The sequence below is a fragment of the Siniperca chuatsi genome, linkage group LG10, assembly GCF_020085105.1.
Source record: "Siniperca chuatsi isolate FFG_IHB_CAS linkage group LG10, ASM2008510v1, whole genome shotgun sequence".
In the NCBI taxonomy this organism is placed as follows: domain Eukaryota; kingdom Metazoa; phylum Chordata; class Actinopteri; order Centrarchiformes; family Sinipercidae; genus Siniperca; species Siniperca chuatsi.
The window spans coordinates 24420672-24447224 of record NC_058051.1 but is presented as its reverse complement, the minus strand read 5'-3'; the positions used below and the strand labels follow the sequence as shown (position 1 = coordinate 24447224).

The following is a 26553-nucleotide window of genomic DNA, read 5'->3' as shown; positions in this document are numbered from 1 at the left end:
CATGACCCAGTTATTCAAGATAATCCACAGACCTTGTTGTGAGAAGTTTCATGTAGGAACTGTTGGTAGAAAGAAAATAGTTCCTACATGAAACTACTCACAACAAATCTAAAATATGTATTTTTGATTTGGGGGTGTCCCTTTAAGTACTTCACATCTTATGATGTATGTATGAAGCTATGAAAGAACCATTGCAAGTAGGCTAGTAGGAAAAATATGGCAGAGTGGAAAAACAACCACACTGTATAAGCCTGATTAGGATTTATTATTAATTATTATTGTTGTTTTTTATCTGTATTGTTGGGTATTTTATTCAATTTTATTTCTGTATCTGAAATGTTTTAATCCTGGTTCAACCATGCAAAGCACTTTCTAACTTTGAAAAGTGCTGTATAAATAAAGTGATGTAAAAGTGCTGTATAAATAAAGTTTATTATTATTATTATTATTATTATTATTATAGGATGCTATAGTTGTGTGAGTCCAAATCTTTTTCTGGGAATAAACACATTCATCCTGCTATCTAAACAATCACACAAACAACTATTTATGCCTACCGCCTCCATTGAATTCATACATATACAAACCCATTTCCTTGTTTACACCTGGCTTGACTTTTGAGGTCTTGAACCATATGTGATTAATATCGCCTGTTCAACGGGTAAGCCCACATATAAGAAGTTAAAAGCTGTGATAAAGTCGTGTAATTTACAGTATGTTTTATATTGTCTCACAACAAACGTCAACTGCTGCCTGGCCTGCACTTGCTCGCTGCGCAGTTATGCCACTGCTACAGTTAGATTACCATGTGAACACACCCTTGTAAATGATTGGTGGAGAGGTTTTAGCGCGGCGTGCCGTAGCCAATCACAGAATTGTTTTTCTGTCACGTCGGTGCACGGATAGTAAGCTAACGGATAATGCAAACATAAACTAATATAAAGAACGCGGATTGTTAGTAAAGGCGGTATTGCATGGGAAGGATTGATCATTTGGATAACGACTTTCTTGTTGGACTTAGATTCGTGAAAATGTGGTGCGGCCTTCACTACGAGGACACACGAATTGGGTAACGTGAGCTAACTAACGTTAGCAATAGCCTGCTAATTTTTAACGTTTCGCAAGGCCGCGGAGAAATACAAGAGCTGCTTCATGTTCATGCTTCATTGAGAATGTAGGTTACATTAGGATCCGAGTAACAACATCACAACGGCTATCTAAGTAGCAAGTTCAGTGGTGTAATCGATTGCATTTAAGTTTGTTTTAGTTGAGCTTGCGGGCTGTCTAGCTTGTTAGCTATTTGGCTAGCTATCTAGCATGAGTGAACTGACAGACTGCAAACAGTCTGCTGACTCTGCATCGAGGAAACGGTGTCCATCACCCGACCACGATGAAGGCAGCGCGATTCCCAGCAAGTCCACGAAAGTAAGTGACGCATCAAATGAAGCAGGGGTTACTTCGGAAAGTTGCAAAAATAGTGAAGCTGAGAGTAAAGAAATAGCTGGGAGCGAGGGACAGTCAAAAGATAGTGAGAAAGAACCAGCTGCCGTGCAAACGGATCAGGGTTCAGACAGCACGCGTGGCACCAGTGCACTGCCTGTCAACAACTCCAATGCTGCCGGTCACGATGCCAGCAACACCGAAAAACCACAGTCGTCAGATGCACATGGATCAGCTGACACAAAGAAAGATACAGAGAAGACAGTAGGAACAAAGCCGCGTCCCTCAAGTCCTCTGGACCAGTCCGACTCAGCAGCCATAGCAGCTGCTGAAGCACTTGCCAGTCTCACAGGGGAAGAGACTCCTTGCTCATCTGAAAAGGCTAAACAGGTTAAACAAGGGAGCAAATTCAAACAACGTGGGGGCCACCAGTCCTCAAGAGCAGGCTCTAAAACGCAGGCAGCTGCTGCAGATAGCTCCACATCTGTGCATAGTACTGACAGAGAAGATGCAGATGATGTGCCAGAAGCAGGTGAAGGTGATGAATCCATATCTGGATCTTCCTCTACTCCAAGCTCCTCTTTCCCATCAGACAATGAGGACAATGATGATGGGGAGTGTGCCATTGTGTCAGTTAAGATGGCCCCAGAGATGAGACAGTCAGTGGCTCTCCTGGCGCAGGTACAGATGAGACTGGAAGCTCTTGAGAAGAAAAGTGCCCGGCTTCACCAACGGCTGGAGCTGAAGATTAGTCGTCAAAGGCGCCCCCATCTGGATCAGCGCAGCTCCATCACAAAAACTATCCCTGGCTTCTGGGTAACAGCTGTATCCTTTTAAAATAAAATAAAAAATCCCTCTTTCTCTATTCATATGTTGTGTTTGAGTAATTGAAATAAACAGATGGTGGGTTGTTTCTTAACTTCGACGTGCCAGCTGTTGAATCATCCTCATCTCTCAGCTCACATTGACGAGACTGATGAAGATGCTCTTAGTTACATGACTGATCTTGAGGTAGGAAAAGTCGGTGTGTTCTTACAAATTCTGGCTGCTGTATATGCCTAGTAGCAAAATTCAGACATTTCCTCATGTCTTTATCAGATCGAGTCCTTCAAGAATAATAAACTGGGCTACAGGATCCGCTTCCACTTCAGACGGAACCCGTACTTCCAGAACAACATCATCATGAAGGAGCTGCACCTCGGGATGGGAGGTAAAAATAAGCATGTGGCGATTAAGTCAAGGCATAGTTGTTATGTATAATGAACGCACAGTGTTATGAGACAAAGAGTCAGACTTTGCATCATGGCACTATAAAGATCATGTATGTTTGTGTGTATAAATAAATATATATGTATAAATGAATGAATGAATGATATATTGGTATATAATAATGAATTGTATACTACAACCAAAACATTGGCATTGTCCATGTACGTTTTGTTTTTCATTTGTTTTCATTTGATACAAGAAAATGGCAAACCCATCTAAAACAATGAATTTCAACCAGGGTACATTCAGTTATATTGTGGAATAAAACAACAAGTAGCAACACATTCTCAGGAACATCTGCCTGAACGTGCTGAGTGAATGAGCACACAGGCAGGACTCTTGCATCACTTTATTTCTTCATTAGAAGATTTTTATCACACAAACGTCATTTTGTGCACTTATTTGTAATCTCTAACAGTTCAGGGTTTTTTACATCAAAGAAATCTTCACCTCTCAAACTGAGTGAGCATTCTCTGATACTATATAACATCTAAAGATAGGTATTGATCGTATTTTGAGGCTACCTAAAATCTACATGGCCATTAAATTCTGGACCACCTTCTATTCCTGGCTGCTCATGTTTCAGGATCTCCCATGTCGTTCTCCAACCCCATCCTGTGGCATCGTGGACAGAACCTGACAGCCCACAGCGAACCCAGGAAGTCGTCACGTGGGGTCTATCAGACCTTTTTCAGCTGGTTCAGTGACCATAGCAACCCAGGACAAGATGATGTAGCACAGGTACAGCTGACTGCACTTTCATTTTGACAAAGGTTCATTATTATAGCACACAGGGATCAGCAAGTTAAGCATGGCATTAACACCGCCACCCTTTTGGAGATTTAATTTGTTAACAACAGTCACCCATTTTAAAAGTGCGCTACTCTGGTTTACATCCGTTTTCAGTGTTATGATATCTTTGTAACATTTTATCCCACTAGACAACCATTAATTGCAATCATTATGTCCTGGAAGAGGGTTTAAGTCTGAATGGTTTAACAAAATTGATTTTAACTTTCTTGCCAGTTTATGAAACTAAAATGATTCAGGGATATGCACATATTCAGATTTTCACCGTCAGAAGTAATAGGTAATTTTTGAGGCAATACAATCATGGCACTTTTACCATGTGTACATACTTAAACCTCTTGTCTGGGATTAGCAGCAATTTTTATGGTGTATTAAATAACTTTAGAGAGCGCATGTATCCAAACATATTGAATTGAAATGTATCGAAATGACCTCTGTGCTGGTGTTTAGATACTTAAGGACGACCTGTACAGAGACCCTCTGAGATACTACCTCACTCCACTCTGGGAACCGAGGGAGAACGGCAGGTAAAACATATGTGTAATAAAGCCACAGACACTTACAGTGTAATGTGTAGTCAGTGGACAAACCACTTATTAAGCTATAAATTCTAGAAATATTCTCAGCCCCAGGGCCTTGAAATTATAGTTCATGTGTAAACTTTAACAGTTTCCTGATATATACATTTTTTTCCTGCTGGTAAGACCAGGTGGGATGCATACCAAAACTGTGTGTGTGTGTGTGTGTGTGTGTGTGTGTTTCTCCAGCAGTGGCAGCGGGGCACGAGCAGCTGACAACGGTAATGGAGATGATTGTGTGGTGATCTCCGACTCCGATGATGAGCCTGGTGAGGAAGCTGGTGAGGCTGAACAAGGCCACAGTAGGGAGGAGGAAGAGGAGGACGAAGAGGAGGAGGAGGAGGAAGAAGAAGAAGAAGAGGAGGAGGAGAGGGGCCCAAGCGCTGGTCAGTGCTAAAGTAAAACTTTAAGAAAGAAAGCTAAAACCCCACCGGTCCACACAGCTGGTTGGGGTACAGTGACCAGTTATTTCTAAATAATAATGCAGATACACTTTTCACATTCAATTTGATTTTATATAGATATATTTGTATTTTTCTGCTTATTTTAGCATATTTTGAAAATGGATGTTGGCTGATAGCTGTTGTAAAATGATTATGTGTTTTGAAATTCGCAGTGTTTGCTGTTGCTCATGTTGTGAATGAGAGGCCAAGGGCTTGTTGTAGCTGTAAATATAAATGTCTGGGTAATGCAGGCTAAACTGAATAGACAGGAAATATCTCCTCAGATGAGAGCCCAGAGGAGGAGGATGATGGTGGAGAAATTGTGATTGACGGTAAGACACCACTCTCAACAGAGCGTTGCAAATTCACCGCTATCACAACAAACAATCGGTGGGAGGGGGGGGCTGGAAACCTGTGAGGTGGCAGTTTGATTATGCTGCTTTTTATTTTACAGTCTGACTGTGCTTTGCATTAACACTAAATAAAGAGTTTGGGGTGCAGTTACAATCATATTTCATATCAGCAAGAATTCCATGAAATTATAACCGTCCTACTTTTGTACTATAGGCTCTGATGACAGTGAGCAGGAAGAGGAGGAGGCTTGAAAAGAAGTAAAGAAGAAAAGGAGACATGTTGATGAAGAAGGCAAGTCATCAAGGGACCAGAGACCAGGAAGATGAAGAGGATGCCTAGTTTGGCAAAGAGTACCAGAGCAATTTATTGTCATTTTTATGCACAGAATATCATTTTTTGTTGTTTTATACCTAAAATACATAGAAACATTTTAAATCAGGGTTAACTCTAATAATGAAGCCAAGGCAGCATGTTTTCCCCTCTATTTTATACATTCGGTACTGTGTATTCTGATGTACTCTGATTCACTTTTTGCAAAATGTTTTTTTCTAAACAGGTGCCAGTCAGTTCATACAAGTAGTGTTCTTCTATTTAATGAGGAATGTCGTACGACAGTCGACAAACATGTCGGTGCGATTTTGATTGCAGCTACTTGTTGGCATAAAATTTTGCATTGCAAATTCTTCAAACAAATAATGCAGAAACCTTCAGTGGCATTATTAGTGGTCATTTCAAGGCAATTGATGTGACAAAACAAACATGTCACAGGCTAAATTGATATAATGACAGTACATTTCAGATGCAGAGTACTGAACCAAAATTTGTTCTCAGGGATGATCATGGTGGTAGTTTTATTGAAAGAACCTTACAGATTTTCAGACATTTACACTCTCTGGTTATTGTTGGCTGTGTATAAGGAAATGTGAATTCTACTGTAGTAAATAGGAACAAATATTGTTTTAATATGCTACCTGTGTTTTTACTTCTTCATCTATATGTTGAGTCTTGTTACACACCAACATCCACCCCTGTTTAGAACCTGTAAACAATCTGATGTTTAAAATCATTGCGTAGTTTGACCAATGTTTCTGAGGATTCCTACATTTTTGTATCGCACTCCTACAATAAGTAGCTGATTTTTGTATTTTCTTTTCTTTAGATTTTAACTTAATTTGAATTTGCTTTCTAAAACATTTAAGATTTGTTTTCATGTAAAGTGGTTTAAGATTTTGTGTTATCTTTTTAAAAAGATGGTATTTATTACTTTGTTTTTCTACACGTCCACATTATGGCATGCCTGTGAGCATGAAATGTAAGGCAGGATGATTACATTACTTACAAGGCTTTTGTGCACAGTGTCGGTAAATGTCTTTAAATTCACAGCAACATTATGGGGTGCACTGTAACAAAACTAGTATTTGTATTTGCTTACTTTTCTTAGCAATGACCTGTAAATAATATTTCGGCATTGTCTTTTGGATGAGACAAGTACACGTGTTTAATCCATGGATAAATTTATCAAATAATCTGTTTTTTTCATAAACATGATCAGAAAGTTATATTTTGTGTGCTGTGTTTTATAGAACACTGTAGTTTAAAGATACCTACCTGTTTGTTGCTTTGGTTAATTTTGTTTGCTTAAAGGTAAATGTCCACCTTTTGACTCAGACCTAATAAAATAGGCAGTTGTTTCACCTTGCTGTCTGTTGTGCTTTACATGTACAGTAACATTCTACAACAAAAGCAAACTTCATTTCTGTATTTTCTGCACAGTGAGCTTGTTCGTCACTTAACTGGAATCTGTGCATAACAGAACCACAAGATGGCAGTGTAATTCAGATTGTCGCATCTCTCGTTAGCCTGTAGGTGTTCATTTTGGTTATGGGTGAATATAGTATATCATATAGTACTTAATACCAGTGTTGAAGCTTTCAGATGTGCATAAATGAGAAATAGTTCAATCTTGGCTATACTCAACTGTCTCAAATCCTAAGAACTCCTAATGACAAAGCATACATGTGTGACATTGACATAAAAGTCACGTCTCTGATATGCTGGGCCGCAACACGTTCTTGAAAAAAAGAATCAAACAAAACCCACTGAGATACAGCTGTTCTCTAATGTATTCCATCTCTGATATGACGGCAGTGTGTGATATCTGACATTTTGAATGTAGCACTGCAAATAGCCCCGGGCAAGACATTTTTGGACAGGCCCAGACAAAGGAACAGCAGCGGTGTTGCAATGGTACACTTAAACCCTTGATTCCACTTTTAATGCACAGCTATAAATATTCCACCAGCAAAAACCTGTCCTGCTTTAGGCCCAGCAGCACCCAGGGTATGCAGTCTAGGATGGGCATATACTATTAATACTGATGATGGAAACACGTTATACCCCATGAAATGATCCCATGTGAAACACTGTTTATTTCCTCTTTGAAGCAGCTTTATTCAGCCCCCCTCGGAGCACAACATGTTTTTATGACTATGAATTAATAATAGGGTTGGTTCCTACAATATTGATTGTGACAAACTAAGTACAGATTGCTGGGACAACAAAGCCATCCTCGGGCTGCTTTGTGGTCTGAGGGTTGTCTGTGAAGCCTTTGTTATGTATGGGGTGGCAAAAGCCTGTGTGTAAGCCCCAGTGTAAACTACACTCCCCTTGGTTGAGCCAGTGTTGCTACTGTACACAAATCATCTTGTCATGCTGCTTCATGCTCTCATGTTTCACAAAGTAGTACCTCGGAATCTGCTACTCAGGCTGATTCACTGTAGACTGAAAAATTAAAGAATTGTGACAGTGGCTCATTCTTAATCTGTGTGACTGATGTTGAGAAGGATATTTTTTCATGTAAAGTGTACAAGAAAATGGCTTGTGCTGCTCTCTGAGGCACATCTATGGTGGGTAATCTGATAGGTTAAGGTAGGGCCCCTGAATACCAACTACCTGTGTGTGTGTGTGTGTGTGTGTGTGTGTGTGTGTGTGTGTGTGTGTGTGTGTGTGTGTGTGTGTGTGTGTGTGTGTGTGTGTTTCTGTCAACATGCTTGTAGGTTTGCTTTTGAAAGCTTGCATTCTTTTATGCACCTCCTTGCATGCATGCATATTTGCAGAAGCTGCACGTCACATACATATTTGCAGCTTTTCAACAGCACTGCACGTATGCATGATTGTCTGCTTGTCAGCTAATCAAGATTAAGCTCAGGACTGTGCAGAGGGGAAACAGAGAGGGATGAGAAAAGAGAATAGAGTGAGTATGATTGAGGGAAATGGATGAGTGCAGCGATAAGCGGCGCTGCCTGGGCCCTGACAGATACACACAGCAGATGGATGACTCTTATCTGGGAGATCACAGAGTGCATACTCACGCCTGGGCCCAGTTACAGAGAGCCACGATCACACCAGACAGATGAATAGGCCTACCCCCCACCAATAACATTGCACATACAGTACACACACGCACACAAGTGCACACGCACACCTACACACACAACCACTTGACAGAACGAACAGATTGCAGCGCTTGCGTTACCTTCATGTCTGACATTGAAATTCACCTGGAGTCCGCTGTCTCAAGGATGTGCGCAAAGGGAGGAGAAAGGAAGGGTGTGGAGAGAGATAAGAGAAATCGTTTTCATTTTAATTGAAGCAGCAGAGCAAGTGCATGTGTGTGTGCATCCCATGTCTGCATGCACACACTGTATACATGTATGTTGGCATGCAAATTTGTCTGGCAAAGAGAGAGCCACATGCACTCTCTACTCTCACTTTTTTCAGCATGACAGATTTTTTTTTACTGATTCTCTGAGCACAATGTCTGTCCTGGAGGTTAAGATGGAGCTGAAGTCACACATACTCAAAACAAAAACCATTTTGGACAGTTTTGGAACTGGGACACTTAACCATTAACTGGCTATTACCAAAGGCTTTTGCATGAGTGCTGAAAGATTTACCTTTAAAGGCACAAGCACTGTATTTTCACTCATCCTCACTATCCTCCTTTTCATGTACAGTAACCCTCCCTCCCTCCCTAACACTCACCCCTTGTTATTTGGACTGAGCTTTTCTTCGACAGCTGTTGATTCTCCCAGCTGCATTTTATAGCGAGGGAGAGTGCCAGTCTTGTTTCAAGGCAGATGCTGGCTGGCTGGCTGGCTGGCTGGCTGGCTGGCTGGCCTGGTGGACACGTGGCATGTTGGACGACTGCAGACGGTGCTCCATCTCAGGGAAGCTGCAGCTACAGTATGCCTGTACAGTGTTCTCTGTTTAAAAACCAAACTGCAATCACCTCACTTTCAATACAGTGCGAGGCGAGCAGGCTGCGACTGGAATGTGCGCCACGTATGCGCCCTTCATGTCAAAGATGTTTTCCAAAGTAGCTCTCCTTTGATTATCATTGATGTGTGAAGTTCATGGATGTTACACAGCACCTGTTCCCTTTATGCTTATCTTAGATTTTGATGTTTGATTTTTTTTCTGACCTGTAAGATAATAATTAGAAGACTTGTACAGCCATGTGAGAAGTGGTGTGGTTGGAAACAGAGCAAATAACCCTGGTGAATATTGTACCTTTATTTTCTCTACCCTATAATTTCCTCTCAGGGTCATGGTAGTCCATCCCAGCATGCATGGGTGATGCCCTGGACTTGCCTCTATGTAGCAGGCATGTTCAAACACTCTTCAGTCCATCAATATACTGTTGGAAAGACCATCAGTAGGTCAAATAATGGGTTGTTTTTCCTCGAGGGGACAATACTCTGCCCCTAGAATAATTGTCATGATTGATGTGTCTGAGAAACTGGGATTCATCCAGAGCCTTTGGTTGGCCTAAAGGGATATGTGTTCCTCACATTTCACATTACCTATCCATTAGATGAGAAGATCCTCCTGACAGAGCCTTTTGTGGACCCGAAAAACAGACTCAGTGTTTGTTTTCTAATCCACGCTGTCTGTCAAAATCCATCCGTCATGCTGGAGGTAACAGGCCTGTTCGGCCACTATTTCCTGCTCCTTGTACTCACGTACACAGAGCAAAAATACCCATTCCACTGGTGAGTGAAGAGCTGTTGCTATCTCTTTAGCAAATTGAGGCAGTATAGTGGGTGTCTGCTGGCCAGATAAGTCCGCAGAATGTCACAGTAAGAGATATGGATGACGTTAAGAGGTGCTCATGAAGCGGTGGGAGCTGGTCAGTGTACCGGTGTCCATGGCCAAAGTTGAGAGCACACGGAAACCTGAACTCAGCACACACTCATGACTCATTTCCTCAGCTGGAAACAGAGGGATGCCTCCTGTGGGGCGGGAAACAAAGACTCCCTCATGGACACTTCTTGACACACCACTGCCTGTAAATCACATCTGGTTGATCCTCAACTTGAGATAAGGTGCTAACATACTCTGTCTGTGTGACTGAATCAAACGAGAATGTGCATTATAGATAAATTCAAAAAGTTAGAATTAAAACTTTTTGAGTCTTGCCAGGAACTGCCTCCTCTGTGACCTTTTACACACTGACACACCACATTGCCTCATGTGTTTATTCTTTTTTACTGTCTTGCAGGGCCCTCACTCAGAATACATTCCCCCCCTGCTTTTGTGTCTTTAGTGCTCCATACTGCGTCAGAGCTCACCACAAAGGCAGTAATGATGAGAGCTGCTCTGAAAGCTGTTTTAATTTCAAGCTCAAGGCTCTGTTAACAGGATGGCTGTCCTTTACGTCCAGCCTCCCCCCCTTCTGGTTGCTTTGTCACTGTTGTCATGAGCGCTGGAGCCAGCCAGAGAGGAATCCCAGGAATCTTTTTTCGGCAGACCTGGCTCTCATGTAGAGCTGAGGAGTAATGGTGACATTGTCCAAGTAGCAGCCGTGGCTCCTCTTTAATAGTGAATTTCAGCCCCTGCATCATGTATAAGAATAGTCTGTGGCCCTCCTGGAGGCATGAGAAAAACATTTATATAAAAGAGTGGCTGTATGCCCGTCACCATTTAACTGAATTATTCTGCTTAAATAAACTCTGCCAAACAGAGAACTATTGAACTGACAGATTAAAAACAGTTTACAGTAGAGTGGAGCAGTGTGTTAAACTCACCAGCAGTGACAGGGTTAATCATACCCATATGGTGTACCAAGAGGTTTGGTCCAATGCTGCTGTGGGCCAACAGGAGAGGGAAGGCTGGGTGGGGGCAGAACAGAAGGGAAAGGACAGCAGGGCGGACACTCTCCCCAACACCTGCACCTGGTCACTTGATTCACCCTCAAACTCCCTTTAAAGGATCAGTGGACCAACGTCCTGTCCACATCACGGTGATGGTTGCTGCCATCCAGGCTTAAACTTTTTGGAAAGAGTGAAACAAGCGTTCAGGGATCCGCTGTGTGTTTTTCTTTTTTAATGTTTCATGGAAGAAATGCCGTCGGTTAATATCGACTGATTAGGCAGCGTCTCTGCTTTTTTTTCTCTCAAGGGGAATTTGCAAACCTATCGGATTGTTTTATGCCTGCGCAGCGCTGCTGAGGGAGATTTTCCAATCCAGCTCTGAAGGCACAAAACGCGGGGAATGCAGCAGTAACATCCCGCAAGTTTCGGATCTCAGAGGCGTAGCGGCTATCGAGAGAGTCAGAAATTAAAGGTAGGACATTTAACTTCTCTCTGGTTTAACTTTTAACTCACGTTTGGTTACTCTGTAGCGCAGTCTGAACGGTAGGTGACTGAAGTACACACATTTGTTCGGTTCCTATTTCTGGATGTTGAGTTCACAGGTAAGTGCGCACTCCTCCGCGGGGAAAAAAGAACTAGGTTACTGAAATCCTGTAATTATTTTTTGGAAACCATATGTTATTACAGTACAACTTTAATCTGTCCTGCCGTTACCACCCAACACGGAAAACCAGTAGAAATACCGTCATTCATACCACGAAGTACAATCAGGCCATCTGCACGCCCCACAGGCACATTATTGTATTTTTATGTTCCTGATTGGTGATTTGAGATATTATTAAGATATTACAATGGAAATACTAACCCTTAGATCATTTTTCATATCTTCATTTAAATGACAGTAGATTAAATATAATGGGTGGGACATTAATAGTAATCATACTTATACTGAGAGATTTTTCCCTGTTGCCTAACCATTAAAAAAAAAATTCAAATCAGAATCAGAAATACTGAAAATGTGTCTGTGGTGTTCATATGCTCATTTCACTGATTAGTTGACTAGTAACATTTTTGGTGACCATGTTTATTTCAATATTTCTTTTTTATAAAGTGATCCAGTGCTGTTTTTAATGGGTGATCCTTTCTTTAGGTGACAAATATCTGTCATTCTTCATGACAAAAAATGTGCATCCACATCATTTTGTTCACACATCTCATGGGTGCATATGTATTATTAACAGTGAATATACAGTGTTTAATGAGAGGACTGGAGATCAAGCTTCCCTGGTGAGCAAATATATGGCAACTGTGTGATTATGCCAGGAAGCCTGCGAGGTTCCCAGTAGCTTCTGTTTTTAATTTCCAAATGTTCAGCATGCCATGTCATTTCAGTTTCATCAGAGTGTTCATATTTTTTATGGGAATATATTTTTATATAATATGTCACACATAAATGAGTACCTTATTGTGAAATATAATGAACATTTTGTGAAATCTCACAGTTTTCCAGCATGAATACCTCTCCCTAAAAGCCCTCATTTCGAGGCTTGTACCGTGTGCCACTGGAGGCCTTAGCTACATGGATGCCATGAGAAAAAGAAAAGCCCGTGGGATGGCTTATAGTCTGAGCAAAGCACACCTTCAGGGAGACAATTTAATGGATGTTGTGGACTCAGCTTTTAGTATTCATAATTTATATGTGATCCTCTCCAGCAAAGTGCAGATGCATAATGAATGCTTGAGTTAAGGTCTAACAGTTAGGCTACTTTTCAACACCCCTAAACTGTCAGAAATTGTTTCAGCGAGGACTACCTGTTTCTTTGAACTGTCATGTATTTCACTCGTCAACTTCTGAAAGGACGCTGACGTGCTTTGTTGAAAGACTGAGAGAGAGGCAGAGGGAATCACTGATGGGCATCAGAGTCTTGCTATTTTCAGTCTTCTATGAAAATGTGGATAAAATATATGTTTAAGAAAATGTAATATGTTGTTGTGAAAATGTTCAGGATGAAGACGAGAAGACATTAATCTCCTTTTTCAGACTTTTTTCATGTGACTGTGCTTGCAGATATCATTGGACAGTCTTAACACATACCTCACTACATTTGCACTTTAAATAAATAATAGGGCTGTCATGTTTTCCAGAGCAGGTGTGAAGATTTGGACGTTGTTCTCTCCTGCCAAACTATACGTCTCGCCTTGGAAGGCTGCAGGCCAAACTTCTGATCAGAGAGATCAGAGAAAGAGAGACATAGAGAGAGAGAGAGAGAGAGAGTCTCTTGCTTGTCCTTCCTTCTTTTTCTGTCTCATATTTCTCATGGGGCACTCTATATAATAATAGTTCATTCCTCTTTCTTTTTTTGTCCAGATTTAGATCTCTGTGGGCTACCTGCATGACTGTTACCATGACAGCATCTGGAGCCCAACTCCTCCTGTTGGCCTTATGTGTTTACAGAGGCTCGGGCCTGCAGCAGTCTGCTCCGCGGGTTCGCCTCTCCTTCAAAGGTGAGCTCATACAGATTAACTAAAACTCCTCTGACAGCAGGGATTGTCTTAATCGTTTCTTTTACATGTTTGGTTTCTCCCAGTAAGTCACTCGTGCACACACAAACTCATGCACACGCCCACGCACGCATCCACACCAGCAGTTATGTTTCCTCTTTATACATATGTAAAGAACGTATTTCCTGCCACAGGTCAAACAGTACAACACTGAAAACAAAAGGTGGATATTACGTGTGGTTGGTTACTGGTAGTGCCCTTCGACAGAGTTTCTCCCCACACCCTGAAACCCACACGCACTATAGTCTGACCTGTCATTTCTTCTTTGTTTTTGATGTCTGACATGATGACACAAGAAGGAAACACTTGAAATTTGATCACATGAGCAAAATGATATTTTAGAGCTGTTGTGTTGTGGTTGCAAGGTGTAAGTTCAAAATGGGGGTGGATAGCAGTTTAAAAGCCCTTTTTTGTAGGCATTTGGGATTTTCCCATGTTGTCTGCTCCTTGTCTTCATTAACTCTAACGGCAGAGATTCATGTTACAAATATGTGGATGACACCTTTGATCGAAACCATGCTGGATGATTACAGTTATCGCTGCATCTCTATCATGTTGTCACTTCAAGTGCACCTGCACATGTGGATGTGAACGCTCGCACACACGTCACACCTGAAGTACCTGTAAGTAAGAATTAGAGGTGTGAATCAGATTTATAACATACTTTTATCTGGAGGTGGATCAAAATGTTCTGGTTCCAGGTCAGGTCTAGGCTGTGTTAACGTGTTTGGTGTCTTATCTCAACTGCAGTGATTCAATGAGAAACATTTAGGATTTTGTACATCTGACATCTGAAGCAGATTAGAGGTGAGCTAATCATGAGATCTGCGGTTGATGACAACTGGCAGTCGGAGTCTACACGCAGTGCTGTTTTGAATTCAACTGATTTTGTAAGACTGGAAACAGCTGTCTACATGCTGTTCATGGCTGTCGTATACAACAAAGGTTCCATTTGAGGCTTGAGAGAGTAATTGCAGTGCATTTTTATATGACCATTAACACTAATCCTATTTCAGTAAACAGCTTATGAGTCTGACCAATTACACAACTTTGGTTTTGAACTTGATCACGTTCCTCTCTGTGTAAGATACAGGAATTCACATCTGTACAGAGCTCTCCATGACAAATTCATGTACAGGAGCTTGTTCAGAGCAGCTGAGAGGTGGTGTAGAGTTTTTAGATAAAGCAGCCACATTCACAGACTTCAGTCACCCTTCCCCCTAATTCCAAACAAAAAGGAAAAAAGTTGGATTTACTCCCCAACTGTTTTCTGCCACTCCAAGGATTTATTGTTCATTGTTTGTGACACCGAGTCTCTTTGTTCCCTGAGGCGCCTGTGGAGGAGGTTTTCGGGGTGGCTGGAGGACATGTGACTCTTCTGAAGGAATGAGCTGGCCTGAGTGACACTCTGGGGTACAGCAAGCCTGCAGAGGATAGAGATCTTACATTGTTTCTTCTGTTGCTGGGAGGCTGTGTCAGTTATACACACTTCAAACGTGACTGACCTGAGTTTCATTTGATAGAATTAGTCAGCATTGCTAGAGAGCAAAATGTGCAGTGCAATTGAAGCCATGTGCTGTCATCAGTTTGTTCATACTTGAGATAGGCCTGCGACTCAACAGCAGTGGTCATTAGTGCCTTAGTGACAATATGCTGTCAAGTTGTAACATGAGAGCTTATAGTGGCCCAGCTGTAGCTTCATACTTGAATTGTACGTCCTTTCCAGTGTTTCCCTATTAGTGTCAGAATGTTGTCAGGGGATAAGTGTTTGCTGAATGTTTACCAGATGATGGCAGTACATTGTTTGCTATTTTTGGAGAATGGAGACATGTATAGGGGTGTGGTGTTTCTACATTTAGCCCGTTCAGTGAATCCACTATGGCCCAGTGGAGCTTGGCCAGAAGCTTGTTATCCTGTGTTTACCTCTCAAGAACAGAACCGGACCTCGTTCCAACTCTAAGGACTCCATCTCGTGTTGTCCGGAGATCCCATTGCGCAACTTATTTTAGTGACACCTTGACTGCATCCTGTTAACATTGACCTCAGAAGGAAGATGGCAGGCACTTTGATGTAAATAAAGATTGTGCTTCCTCTTGAATCCCTGTAAGCCGGCTTCTGAGGGTCTCTGTGAACATTTGTCATTATGTAAGCCTGCTGTCTTTAACATGCCTATGTTGTGTCCCAGAGTGCAGATATGGTGGTCAATATCTTACACTTGCCACAGATAGTGTGTGTGTGTGTGTGTGTGTGTGTGTGTGTGTGTGTGTGAGAGTACTTGCTACATAGTGAGGACTGAAACATTTTTTTTACCTACATAGTGAGGACATTTTTGGAAAGAGAGGACATTTCGGCCAGTCCTCACGACTTAAAAGGGCTGTTTGAAGGTTAAGACTTGTTTTTAGGCATTTAATTGTGATGGTTAAGATTAGGGTAAGGGGCTAGGGAATGCATTATGTCAGGACGTCACAAAGATAGAAGTACAAGGATGTGTGTGTGTGTGTGTGTGTGTGTGTTGCTCTTTATGTGTTTAAAATGATGCAATGAATTGTCGGATGGAAGAATAGAAACAAGTCACATTCGGAGGTAGAGTGCAGTACACAGTCCATTTGTCTCGCAGCAGATGAAAATTGTTCAATCAAACCTTTCAGCAGAACAAAAAAAGGAGAAACATTTTCCACTGCAGCGTGTCTTAACAGGTTATGCTCTGCTGAACACAATCCTGATCTTAAGAATTAGCTCTGAGTTCCACTGACCGTGCTTCCTAAGGGACCTGCTTTTTCGTCTAACTCCACCAGCATGTGGTGCCTTAAACTCAATCAGACAGTCAGGACACATAAAATATTGAGATCTTAAAAGCGAATATGTTTCTTAAAAAGTTGAGTTATATTTAATCAGTGACACACATTTTCCAGAGAAGGGTGTTGTTCAAGGGACCATAAATTCATCCAAGTCAGTAATGAAACATGTTAAAGGCATAAAGGGAATAATGTGAATATATTTTTGAGGTAACCTTTGCTCCCCCTGCTGTTGGTTTCCCAAATGGGGTAGATGTTTTTTTTGTTTGTTTTTTTAACAAAGCTGGAACACTTCTCACACAGAACTGATGGACACAAAGGCAGCGCGACCCTTCAGTTTCTCCTTTAACACCAGCGACTACCGCATCCTCCTGATGGATCAGGATCAGGGCCGTCTGTACCTGGGCAGCCGGGAGTACCTGGTGGCTCTGGACATGCACAATGTCAACAAGGAGCCACTCATAGTGAGTACATACTCTACCAGCTTGCTTTTTCTTAAATCCTGTCCGCTATTTGGTATGTGGCATTAAGTCTTTAAATGCAATGATCCTTAATAATCCAGTATTTCTGGATGTCTGCTGTTTTCGAAAATACAGATCCATTGGCCAGCATCTGCTAAGAGAAAGGGAGAATGTCAGATGACAGGAAAGGGAAGACAGGTGGGATCATGTATTTACATCCTGCTCTTTCAAAAATCGGAGACCTCTGCTTTCAAGACGGGACAATGATGATGATGTTTGAATTCCATTTCTCTTACTCCTCTTTGTCCAGGGTGAATGTGCCAACTTTGTGCGGATGATAGAGCCATGGAACCGCACCCACCTCTACACCTGTGGAACAGGGGCGTACCAACCTATCTGCACATTCATCAACAGAGGCTGGAGGGCCGAGGTGAAGACAAAGACATTTACATTTCCCTAAGTGGGATTTAGCGCAAAAATCCCTCGGCAGTAGGCCTGGAAAGCGTTGTCCTGCTAAATATTTCAGGACTACAAACTGGGACAGTGATTTGTTTATGATTTCCCTATGCTCCCTTGTGACGTTTTAGTGATCTATTTTTACGCATGCTCTCCCTGTCTAATCTGCCTCTGTAGGACTACCTGTTTAGGCTGGTCCCTGGGTATGTGGATTCAGGAAAGGGAAAATGTTCCTATGATCCCAAACAGGAGAACATTGCCATTCTGATCCGTAAGACATGCTTCATTTATAGGCAGAAAAAACACAAAATCTTCATCCATCAAATTCCTTATGCTACTGAATCACAAAGTCTCATCTTTCTGTTCTCTTACTGTCTCACCTCTGAAGATGGTAACCTATATGCAGGGGTCCATATTGACTTCATGAGTACAGATGCTGCTCTGTTTAGGACCATGGGAGGGAGAACAGCAATCAGGACAGAGCAGTATGACTCCAGGTGGCTTAATGGTGAGTAAGTGTGGGTGTGAGAAGGTAAATGTTGCTGATTACAGGTTATGGTTCCACTCATTTTATTTGACAACCACTTGCCTCAATCCACCCTCTGCTTATCTGTTTTTATCCTCTAGAGCCTGTGTTTGTTCAGATCCAGCAGATTCCTGACAGTGCAGAAAGGAACGACGACAAACTTTACTTCTTTTTCCGTGAGAAGAGTCTAGACTCGAGTGGTGGGGCGAGCCCCAGCGTTTTAGCCAGGGTGGGAAGAGTGTGTCTGGTGAGCCAAACCACATCGTATATGTAGTGAAAATATATGCCTTGTGTTATATACCTTGTAATATGAAACGCATTGTATGTAGTGAGCTGTGACCTAATTTCCTTCCTGTCTAGAATGATGAAGGAGGGCAGAAGTCCCTGGTGAACCGCTGGACGACGTTCCTGAAGGCGCGCCTTATCTGTTCAGTGATAGGCGAAGATGGAGTGGAGACACGATTTGATGAACTACGTGAGGCCACAATAAAATAAGCACTGCATTTAAACTGATTGCATTTAATTGCAACTGCTTTTACCATTGGGTTATTGATTTCGTATCATTCCTCTTCCAGGGGATGTGTTTATTCAGCCCACACAGGATGAACGAAACCCTATGGTGTACGCTCTGTTCACTACAGCAGGGTGAGTTGTTTTTGGAGGCTTGGTTGATAAATTCGCACCTCACCTAACCTCATCTAACATGTCTTTTTTTTTTTTTTCACAAACACTTTTGTGGAAGATTCATGCTTTAATTTCAGGGATAGGGTGCAAATTGTCTCCTACCTCTAACTCTTACCTTAATTGTCTGTTTCTGCTCAAGCTCTGTGTTCAAGGGCTCAGCAGTCTGCGTGTACTCAATGGCTGATATCCGCAACGTCTTCAATGGACCGTTTGCCCACAAACATGGCCATAATTACCAATGGACAGAGTACAATGGCAAGATTCCCTATCCACGGCCTGGAACAGTACGTTTCAGTCATGTTATCTCCGAAGTGATGCAATCAAATAAACCACAGACATCTAAATCTGCAAAAGAAATTTTAAAAATGATTTAAACAAATATATACATAAACAAATTCCACCCCTTCTTTCTTCCCATCCAGTGTCCAGGAGGAACCTTCACTCCTGGTATCCAGTCCTCTAAGAACTTTTCAGATGAAGCTGTGAATTTCATCAGAGCCCATCCTCTAATGTTCCATCCAGTTTATCCAATCCACCGCCGCCCCCTGGTGGTGAGAACTGGCGTGGACTACCGCTTCACTGCCCTGGTGGTGGATCAGGTGGATGCTGTGGATGCACGCTATGAGGTGCTCTTCCTGGGGACAGGTGAGACAGCTGCAGGACTGATGGCACATATCCAGCTGGAGGATTAGTTTGGCAAGAAAATGTATGTTTTAAATATCATTTCTCTCACTTCTAGATCGAGGCACTGTCCAAAAAGTTATAGTTTTGCCCAAGGACCCAACTAGCATGGAGGAGCTGACACTAGAGGAAGTGGAGGTTTTCCGGGTATGTCCAAATATGTGGTCCTGAAAAGACAAATATACTCTAATCTCAAAGATAAAGTCTTATTGATGTATCTTTTTGCTGTTTATTAATTTATAGACCAGAGCTCCGGTCAAAACGATGAAGATATCCTCTAAAAGAGTAAGCAAATTCCTCTTAAAGACAAATCTGACTTGGTGATACATATTTCACAACCACACTGAGTTGAGTTTATTTTGTTTGTGTCACCACAGCAACAGCTGTACGTGTCATCAGACGCGGGGCTGACTCAGGTGTCGCTGCACCGCTGTGGTGTGTATGGCAGGGCCTGCTCTGACTGCTGTCTGGCTAGAGATCCCTACTGTGCCTGGGATGGAGAGAGCTGCTCTGCCTTCACCCCGTCCACCAAGAGGTCAGGGGCATCTCGTATCTTTACTGTGCACTGTTTCTAGACTAAGTCAACTTAATTCTTAATTGTCTTTGTCTCAGGAGGAGCAGAAGACAGGATGTTAAACATGGTGACCCGCTGAGGCAGTGCAGAGGCTTTAATGCCAAAGGTGTGGCAACTTTTTTGTGTGTTTAACGATCATGTACAATTCAAATTTGAGTTTGTTTTGAGCAGTTGTCACCGATTCTTCTCTCTCTCTATCTGTGCAGTGGAGAAACGTCTGAGAGAAACAGTGCAGTTTGGGGTGGAAGGCAGCAGTACCTTCTTGGAGTGTCAGCCTCGTTCTCCCCAGGCCACCGTCAAGTGGCTCTTCCAGAGGGAAGGAAAGAGGAAAGTGGTGAGGAAGAACAATTACATTTTAGTAAATGTTAAAGGAATAGTTTGACATTTTGGGAAATACGAGTATTCGCTTTCTTGCAGAAAGTTGGATGAGAATATCGATACCACTCTCATATCTGACTAAATATAAGTCTTGTTGAAACCGTGAAGTTACCAGGCAACAGGCAGACACCAAAGAGTCATTGCACCAGCCAAGAAATAGTCAGGCACATAAACACCCGTAAAGATTAAACAAACGAGATATAACATGCTAATTAGTGTGTTTTAGAGGGGCTGGTAGGTGGATTTTGTTAACAGAGCCATGCTAGCTGTTTCCAATCTCTATGCCAAGCTAACTGGCTACTGGCTGTAGCTTTCAGTTACAGGACAGATATGAGAGTGGTATCAATTTTCTCATCTAACTCTCAGAATGAGAATAAGCATATTTCCCAAAAAACTATTGCTTTAAGAACATCAACCATTTTCCCATTTGTAATCTGTATACAAATTCAGATACTTTCCCTCTTAGACAGTACTGTTTTATTCTTTTTTTCTGCAGCTCAACCGCATAGGAGGTATTCTGAAGACCAATCATGGTATCCTCCTGAAGTCTCTCAACCAATCAGACGCGGGGCTCTACCACTGCCTCGCCACTGAGAACAACTTTAAACACACAGTGGCCCGCGTGGCACTGCGCATCCTGGATAGAGACATCGTTTTAGCTCTCACTGCTCAAGATGAGGATGAAGAGCCAAAAACTCGCCAAGCGGGACCTTATCCGCAGTCATCCCTCGTCTCCACTCCCTTCCCACCCGAGATTAGACTGATTAACCAGTACTGCCAGTCCTACTGGGAACAACTCAGTCCAAAACAGCAGCAGCAGCAACGCAAGCGCACCAGCCGCAGGCACACAGAGAGCCAGGACCAAGGCCTTGGCTAGAGGACGGGACTGACGCTGTCCAACACTGGCCTGTCTGGACTTTATGGTGGACTTTTATGTTTGATATGCATGTTTGTGTATCACCTCCATTCATTAAGCAGGTGATGCTGTCATGCTGTCATTAAAGTACTATATTGGTGGTTTTGTAAGTGTCAGCCTAGAAAATACAAATTGGGTATATTTTACATTACCGTGACCATTTCCCAAAAAATATCATACAGTTTAATTTGATTTTCTATCGTTCAGGTATCAGTTCAGGTTAGTTTGACATTTAAATCAACTTACAGACTTGATACTCTACCATAAGAATTGTTTTAAAACTTCTTCTCGTTGGTATGTTCAGGTGCTTGTGGGAAACCCCAGCATCTAAAATGTTACTGTGATGAAAAATAAAGACAGCTCATTGTGATGAATCACATATTTCACGCAAGTTTGTTGTTTTGGAAAATGGTTGACTGTGATGGAAAGTATATGTGGCTTGTAGTTAATAGAATTAAACATGCAAAACCACAGGTATGGTACTTTCAAGTATCTTGAAACAGAAATGTAATATATTGATTGTGAATATAATATATATGGTCATTGGATTACTCTTGTATTGTATGAAGATAATATGATATAAATGCATATGTTGCATGCATATCTGTTGTTTGTTGCAAGTTGTACATTTTACTGTTTTCAACCTTGGTGTGTAATAATGTTTGTAAGGTGTAATGTATTCTGTTAAGCTAAATTCCATTGGATGTTGTCATATAATGACTCCCTTACTGTCCTGTGCTCTAGTGACCTACAGTATGTGAGTGTTGAAGATATGTAAAGCGTACAGTGTTCTTCCAGTTATGCACTTTGTCGGTGGTGGTATTCAAGTAAATTGGGGATCTTTGCACAGATGTATGAGAAAATGATACAGGAACATAATGTTTTTTTATGTACAGTATGTTATAAAAAATGGGAATGAAAGTGGCTCAGATTTAGTATTGATTGTTGGTGTATTTACAGATTTTTAAAATGGCTCTTTTTAATGGAAGTGCAAGGAACAAGATATATTCCAGTCAGAGCCACCATTCACCTTCATTGTGAGTAACACAGTGCTATGTGCTGTCGTGCTGATGAATCCTACACTGGAAATGTTCGAACAAATATATAAACATTTCAGAATTCTCTTAAACTTGTTTTCTTTCACCTTCAAGTCCTTTATATTGAATTATTTGTATATTTAATCACCCACACAGTTTCTGTCATGTTACAGTTTGCCATTATTGAACCTGAAATCCAACATGTAACAGTATTGCAATTCAGAGGTTTGTAACTAAAATCACATCATCATCTTCCACATCAGTCATCCCATTCGTCGTCATCATCATCTTCATCTCCACCGTCATCTTCACTTTCATCTGAAAGAGAGGACAAATTTAAAGATATGAGACTTTTTTTGGCCCTTTTGGTTCAACTCGCCCTTCATGTAGAGTGTAATTAATGTTCTAATATTTACCAGAGGAATGGATGACTTTACTCCTCTTCTGCATGACCATCATGAGAGCACCAACGATGCCCTCACCTGACTCTGGTGGTGTAGATGCAGCTTGATCAGGACTCTCTGTAACCTGTAACACACACCAGGACAGAGGGACAGCATTTGAATCTCTGCTGCAAGTGTCCAAACAAAGTTTTAATTGTGACGCATTGCAGCGTGACAATCAAGACTTGTGTACTTATATAACATGTATAAAATGTTTTTGAGAAAAGGAAATTGCTTTACATTTCTGAGCTTCTTCCCAAGTCGGATCTGATCCAGCAGAGCTCCTCTGCTTTCTCCTCCGACGGATGGAGCGGCAGGTGGTGGTGTGCCACTGGAGAGAGGAGGAGGAGGTGGGAAATCGGAAGAAATAGAGCTTTGTGGAGGTGGAGGTGGAGGGGGCGGAGGGGGAGGAGGAGGCCCTCCTCCTCCACCTCCTCTGCTGGGTGTAGATGGGACAGGAGGAGGTGGGAAACCCACAGAGCGCTGTTGGCTAGATGGTGGCAAGGGAGGAGGCAGGTTGTGGGAGTAGCTCGGGGGTGAGACAGGAGAGGACTTTAAGGATGGTGGTGAGGGGAACTGAGAAAGTGCAGAGTGTGGCGGTGGCGGTGGAGGACCACTTCTGCTTGTTGGAGGAGGTGGGGGTGGCACGCCTCCACGTGCTGGAGGCAGCTGGGGGGACGGGCTCCCTCGCGGTGACTGGCCTGGGATAGGAGGCAGGGGGCCAGAGCGACCTCGTGGAGGTGGAGGGTTAGGAGGCAGAGGCCCTTGTCTGCCAGGTGGAGGTGGTGGAGGTCCAGAACCTATAATGCAATGGAACAAGATATGCATAACAATTCAGCCCAAGCTTTAGACCATTACAATAGCCTGTGGGGGAGCAGTGAGTTTAATAAAGAGGAACAAAATGATGCCGTGTGAGTCTAACCTCCTTTGTTCACCTCCCTTTTGACCGCCTCCATGCCTCCAGACTGCTCAATGACATTATAGATGAGCTGCGAGGTCTTTTCATCCCTCATCTCAGCTTCACTGATCCCAGCTTGGGAGAGCAGCTTCCACAGGTCAGGGTCAATGTTGTTGGGATCCCAGCCGACATGAGAAACATGCCTGACAGGAAGGAAACAAAAGGAGACTGTGATGCAGTTACACAGTTTTACAAATATTGTAAAACAACATCCTCTCTCGATATTAACCAAACTTCACTGCCTGACATCAAGGCAACACATTCATCGGCTCAAACACTCACTTAAATCCACTGGGTGCCCCTATGTCTGCTTTGGAGAGTTTGGCGCCCTTTTTCTTGTCCTTATCCTTCTTACTCTTCTTTCCTTTGCCGGTCAGACTTAAGGAAGCAGCAGTAGGTGAAGGCATCGAGCGGTAGCGGGAAGAATGGATGTCTGGGTTTTGGATGTCCACTGTGGCCATGTGAAATGAACCAGGGCTACCAGATGATGCTTTGGAGGAAATACCGAGTATATGCATGTTGGTATGTTATCATTGTTTCATTTCATGCATAATTGGTGGTAGTAAAAGTTACAGAAGAGACATGTTGAGGTGAAGGAGTTACGCACCTTTTTCGGTTGGGACTGGAGGCAGGGAACCTCTGTCTACAGTGACAGGAAACAGGAAAAAAGAGGAAAGAAATATTTTTATTTTTATAGTTTGCCACATATGTAAATGCAACTATGCAGTCATGAAGTTTATCTTACCACTAGGCGGCAGGGGGCGCTGTTTTTTGTCTGTCAATAACAAGGAGGTGAGAGAAACTCTTGTGTCACATTACCACAACATAATACAATATTTGTTCAGCTAAAATACACTTAAAACTATTTCCTATTGTTTAAATAAGGAAGCAAGAAAACAACTGATCAATTATAATTTATTGATCCATTAGCATTCTCTATATTTTTCAAAGAATACCCTGAGCATTTATTACAATTTCTGTTTAATGGATAAGTCTCCTTGATAAGGCTGCTTGATAAGGACTCACTTGTAAAATGTTTCAGATTTTGGCAAAAAAAAAAAAAACTAATTTAGGCTGATTTAAATATTTTTTCCAGGATCATATTGCAAACAACATAACATGTACAAAAACAATTGGAGTTGCAAATATGATCATTGTATTAAAAATCTATTATATATTCTCTAATTCTAAAAATTAACATCAGTGTGGTGGCTGTGACCACTGACCTTGACGGTTGTTTCTTTGGTTGATTTTCTCCTCAACAGCGTTTTGGAAGGCTTCTGCTTCCTGTTGCACAGCAAAGTTCAGTCCGACTTGACAGTCCTGCATTTTGTAAGGAATGAACAATGACATCACATTAAACAAAAATAGCACTTTAAAAATTTGTGACCTACTGATAGAAATAATTGCAGGGCACCACATCATACCGCAACAGTAACTTAAATTGGAGGAAGAGGTCAAATGAGGGTGTGCTTACGTCTGCAGCAAAGGTATGAAAATATAGCTGTGGCGAGGAGTAAATAATTTGGTTGTAGAGCTCCTGTTCCCAAATCTGCCTCCCCATCTGTGGAAAAACATGGTTAATATTTCAGTCTCTCAATAATACTCATGGAAGATGAGAGTAATTTTGTGTCATAGTTTAGTAACTTTCTAAATTCACAGGACAACACACGCACAGTGATGAGATAATCAGTAATCAGCCTAAATATTCTTTTGCAGCCTTGTAATTAGATTATTGGTATAATGGCAGCATTGTCTGAGAGGTTACCTTCAAATCAAACATCCGTATGAAGTAGGAGCGCTGAGGGTTGTCTTTGATGAGGCAGACCACTCCAGTGTGCTGCAAGCTCCACATAGATGGACTGTGAGGCAGAGCCATAAACAGCTGTGCTACTGCAGTGGCTATGGACTAAACACACAGATAATACACACATTGAAAACAGTTTAGTGCTGATAGGACACTTGAGAGCATTTTATTGCAGTTATGTAAATTTGCAGTTTTGTGGTGTGGATTCACTTCCTTGTCTGCTTTCATTTGCTCAGATAACTTGATGTGCTGTGATGCCCTTTAACTTGCCACTGCAGATGTATTAGTCATTAAAATGTACAGCTCATGGCATTCTTTTGTTCTGTTGTCATGCCAGTCTGAACAACTGTAGGCAGATTGTTTACTGCAGTCAGGAACAAAGCAACTTCTACTCTACCGTAAGAGTAAATTCAGTGATAGTATCTAATTCTGACAGCAGAGGAGGAAATGGTTCAGCCACCATTTCCGGTTACAGCTGACTTCTTTTTGATGACCTAATGTCAGCAATTAATTTTAAACTGCATTTACATCAACGTACAGTAGATTCCTTTGAAGAAAACATATGTCAAAATAAGGCTGGAATTCAAATGTACCTGAATATATAAAACTAATAAAAAGTAAGTAAATAAAGTAACAAAAAGCAGCTCAGAAAAAGTCAAACAACAACATGGTTGTTAGTAAAGGTGAATATATAATGTTAAAATCCTCAACTCAGGGTTCAACTATCAACTGTGCTCATTAAAATTCAGGATATGATGTTTACCACCAAAGACAAGAGAGAAGTCTTGAGGGCTGAACCGATTTACATTTTCATGTAGCAACCAGAAGAACCTGTATTATCTTGGATAGCTTTTCCTTTCACTATTACAATAAACTCTTCCTTTAGAAAGCATATAAGTCTAGGCAAATACAGAAGGACATCATTATCACAGTGGGCAATCCCCTTCCCGGTCAGTTCAGAACTTACAGCACACCTTCTGCCCAGCAGCTCCTCCAACTTCTCATTCTCCTGCTGGCTCAGCAGAGAGCTCCAGGCGCTCTCCGATTTAGTTTTAGATCCACGGCTCATGATACTCTAAAGCTCCCAGTTTATCTTAAATTAATGTGTACAGCATGTGAAAAAAGCGTCCTCTCTACCCTGTCAGAATGCTAAGCTCTACAGTCAAGGAAGTTTCTCTTCTCTGTTCTGTGCACACATCAACTCAAAGCAGGAAACGGCCAACCGC

The 26553-nt window shown here is 41.9% G+C and overlaps 3 protein-coding genes across 9 annotated transcripts; 2 read left to right on the top strand and 1 right to left on the bottom strand.

Annotated features, from left to right (window-relative positions):
- Positions 1–800: 800 nt before the first annotated feature.
- On the top strand, positions 801–6588 carry tspy (testis specific protein Y-linked). 6 transcript variants are annotated; one of them, XM_044211444.1, is made up of 8 exons: positions 802–2265; positions 2374–2451; positions 2539–2650; positions 3296–3450; positions 3970–4046; positions 4290–4483; positions 4825–4872; positions 5108–6588. In XM_044211444.1, the coding sequence occupies exons 1-8, from the start codon at positions 1318–1320 to the stop codon at positions 5143–5145; spliced, it is 1650 nt and encodes a 549-aa protein (XP_044067379.1). In that variant the 5' UTR covers positions 802–1317; the 3' UTR covers positions 5146–6588. The 6 variants fall into 6 exon arrangements, 4 of the variants coding, with proteins under 4 accessions (XP_044067383.1, XP_044067379.1, XP_044067378.1 ...); XR_006379569.1 differs by having other exon boundaries at positions 806–2265; positions 4287–4483; positions 4714–4872; positions 5108–5209; XR_006379570.1 differs by having other exon boundaries at positions 808–2265; positions 4287–4483; positions 4792–4872; positions 5108–5209.
- A 4455-nt stretch (positions 6589–11043) lies between these two features.
- On the top strand, positions 11044–22206 carry LOC122883146 (semaphorin-3F-like). The gene is made up of 18 exons (XM_044211438.1): positions 11044–11521; positions 13418–13554; positions 16710–16870; positions 17003–17065; positions 17178–17297; positions 17501–17594; positions 17712–17831; positions 17951–18096; positions 18210–18324; positions 18425–18494; positions 18673–18817; positions 18956–19178; positions 19273–19361; positions 19458–19499; positions 19592–19749; positions 19827–19894; positions 19995–20122; positions 20663–22206. Exons 2-18 carry the CDS (start codon positions 13443–13445, stop codon positions 21041–21043), a joined length of 2235 nt encoding a protein of 744 aa, XP_044067373.1. The 5' UTR covers positions 11044–11521; positions 13418–13442; the 3' UTR covers positions 21044–22206.
- A 6-nt stretch (positions 22207–22212) lies between these two features.
- LOC122883149 (wiskott-Aldrich syndrome protein-like) lies at positions 22213–26530 on the bottom strand. Of its 2 annotated transcripts, none has more exons than XM_044211449.1 (11): positions 26295–26530; positions 25289–25429; positions 24998–25084; positions 24747–24843; positions 24266–24295; positions 24128–24163; positions 23803–24010; positions 23485–23663; positions 22803–23362; positions 22536–22647; positions 22213–22437 (listed from the first exon to the last, which is right to left on the bottom strand). In XM_044211449.1, exons 1-11 carry the CDS (start codon positions 26394–26396, stop codon positions 22379–22381), a joined length of 1611 nt encoding a protein of 536 aa, XP_044067384.1. In that variant the 5' UTR covers positions 26397–26530; the 3' UTR covers positions 22213–22378. The 2 variants fall into 2 exon arrangements, with proteins under 2 accessions (XP_044067384.1, XP_044067385.1); XM_044211450.1 differs by having other exon boundaries at positions 26302–26454.
- Positions 26531–26553: the final 23 nt, after the last annotated feature.

Coding starts and splice junctions, on each gene's coding strand:
- tspy (XM_044211443.1), top strand. CDS start 1,318: ATGAGTGAACTGACAGACTGCAAACAGTCTGCTGACTCTGCATCGAGG. Junction 2,452..2,538: donor GTTACATGACTGATCTTGAG/GTAGGAAAAGTC, acceptor TGTCTTTATCAG/ATCGAGTCCTTCAAGAATAA. Junction 4,484..4,824: donor GGAGAGGGGCCCAAGCGCTG/GTCAGTGCTAAA, acceptor ATATCTCCTCAG/ATGAGAGCCCAGAGGAGGAG.
- LOC122883146 (XM_044211438.1), top strand. CDS start 13,443: ATGACTGTTACCATGACAGCATCTGGAGCCCAACTCCTCCTGTTGGCC. Junction 18,495..18,672: donor GCTCTGTTCACTACAGCAGG/GTGAGTTGTTTT, acceptor TTTCTGCTCAAG/CTCTGTGTTCAAGGGCTCAG. Junction 19,750..19,826: donor TTCACCCCGTCCACCAAGAG/GTCAGGGGCATC, acceptor TCTTTGTCTCAG/GAGGAGCAGAAGACAGGATG.
- LOC122883149 (XM_044211449.1), bottom strand. CDS start 26,396: ATGAGCCGTGGATCTAAAACTAAATCGGAGAGCGCCTGGAGCTCTCTG. Junction 25,085..25,288: donor TACGGATGTTTGATTTGAAG/GTAACCTCTCAG, acceptor GTTTTTCCACAG/ATGGGGAGGCAGATTTGGGA. Junction 24,164..24,265: donor GCGCCCCCTGCCGCCTAGTG/GTAAGATAAACT, acceptor CTGTCACTGTAG/ACAGAGGTTCCCTGCCTCCA.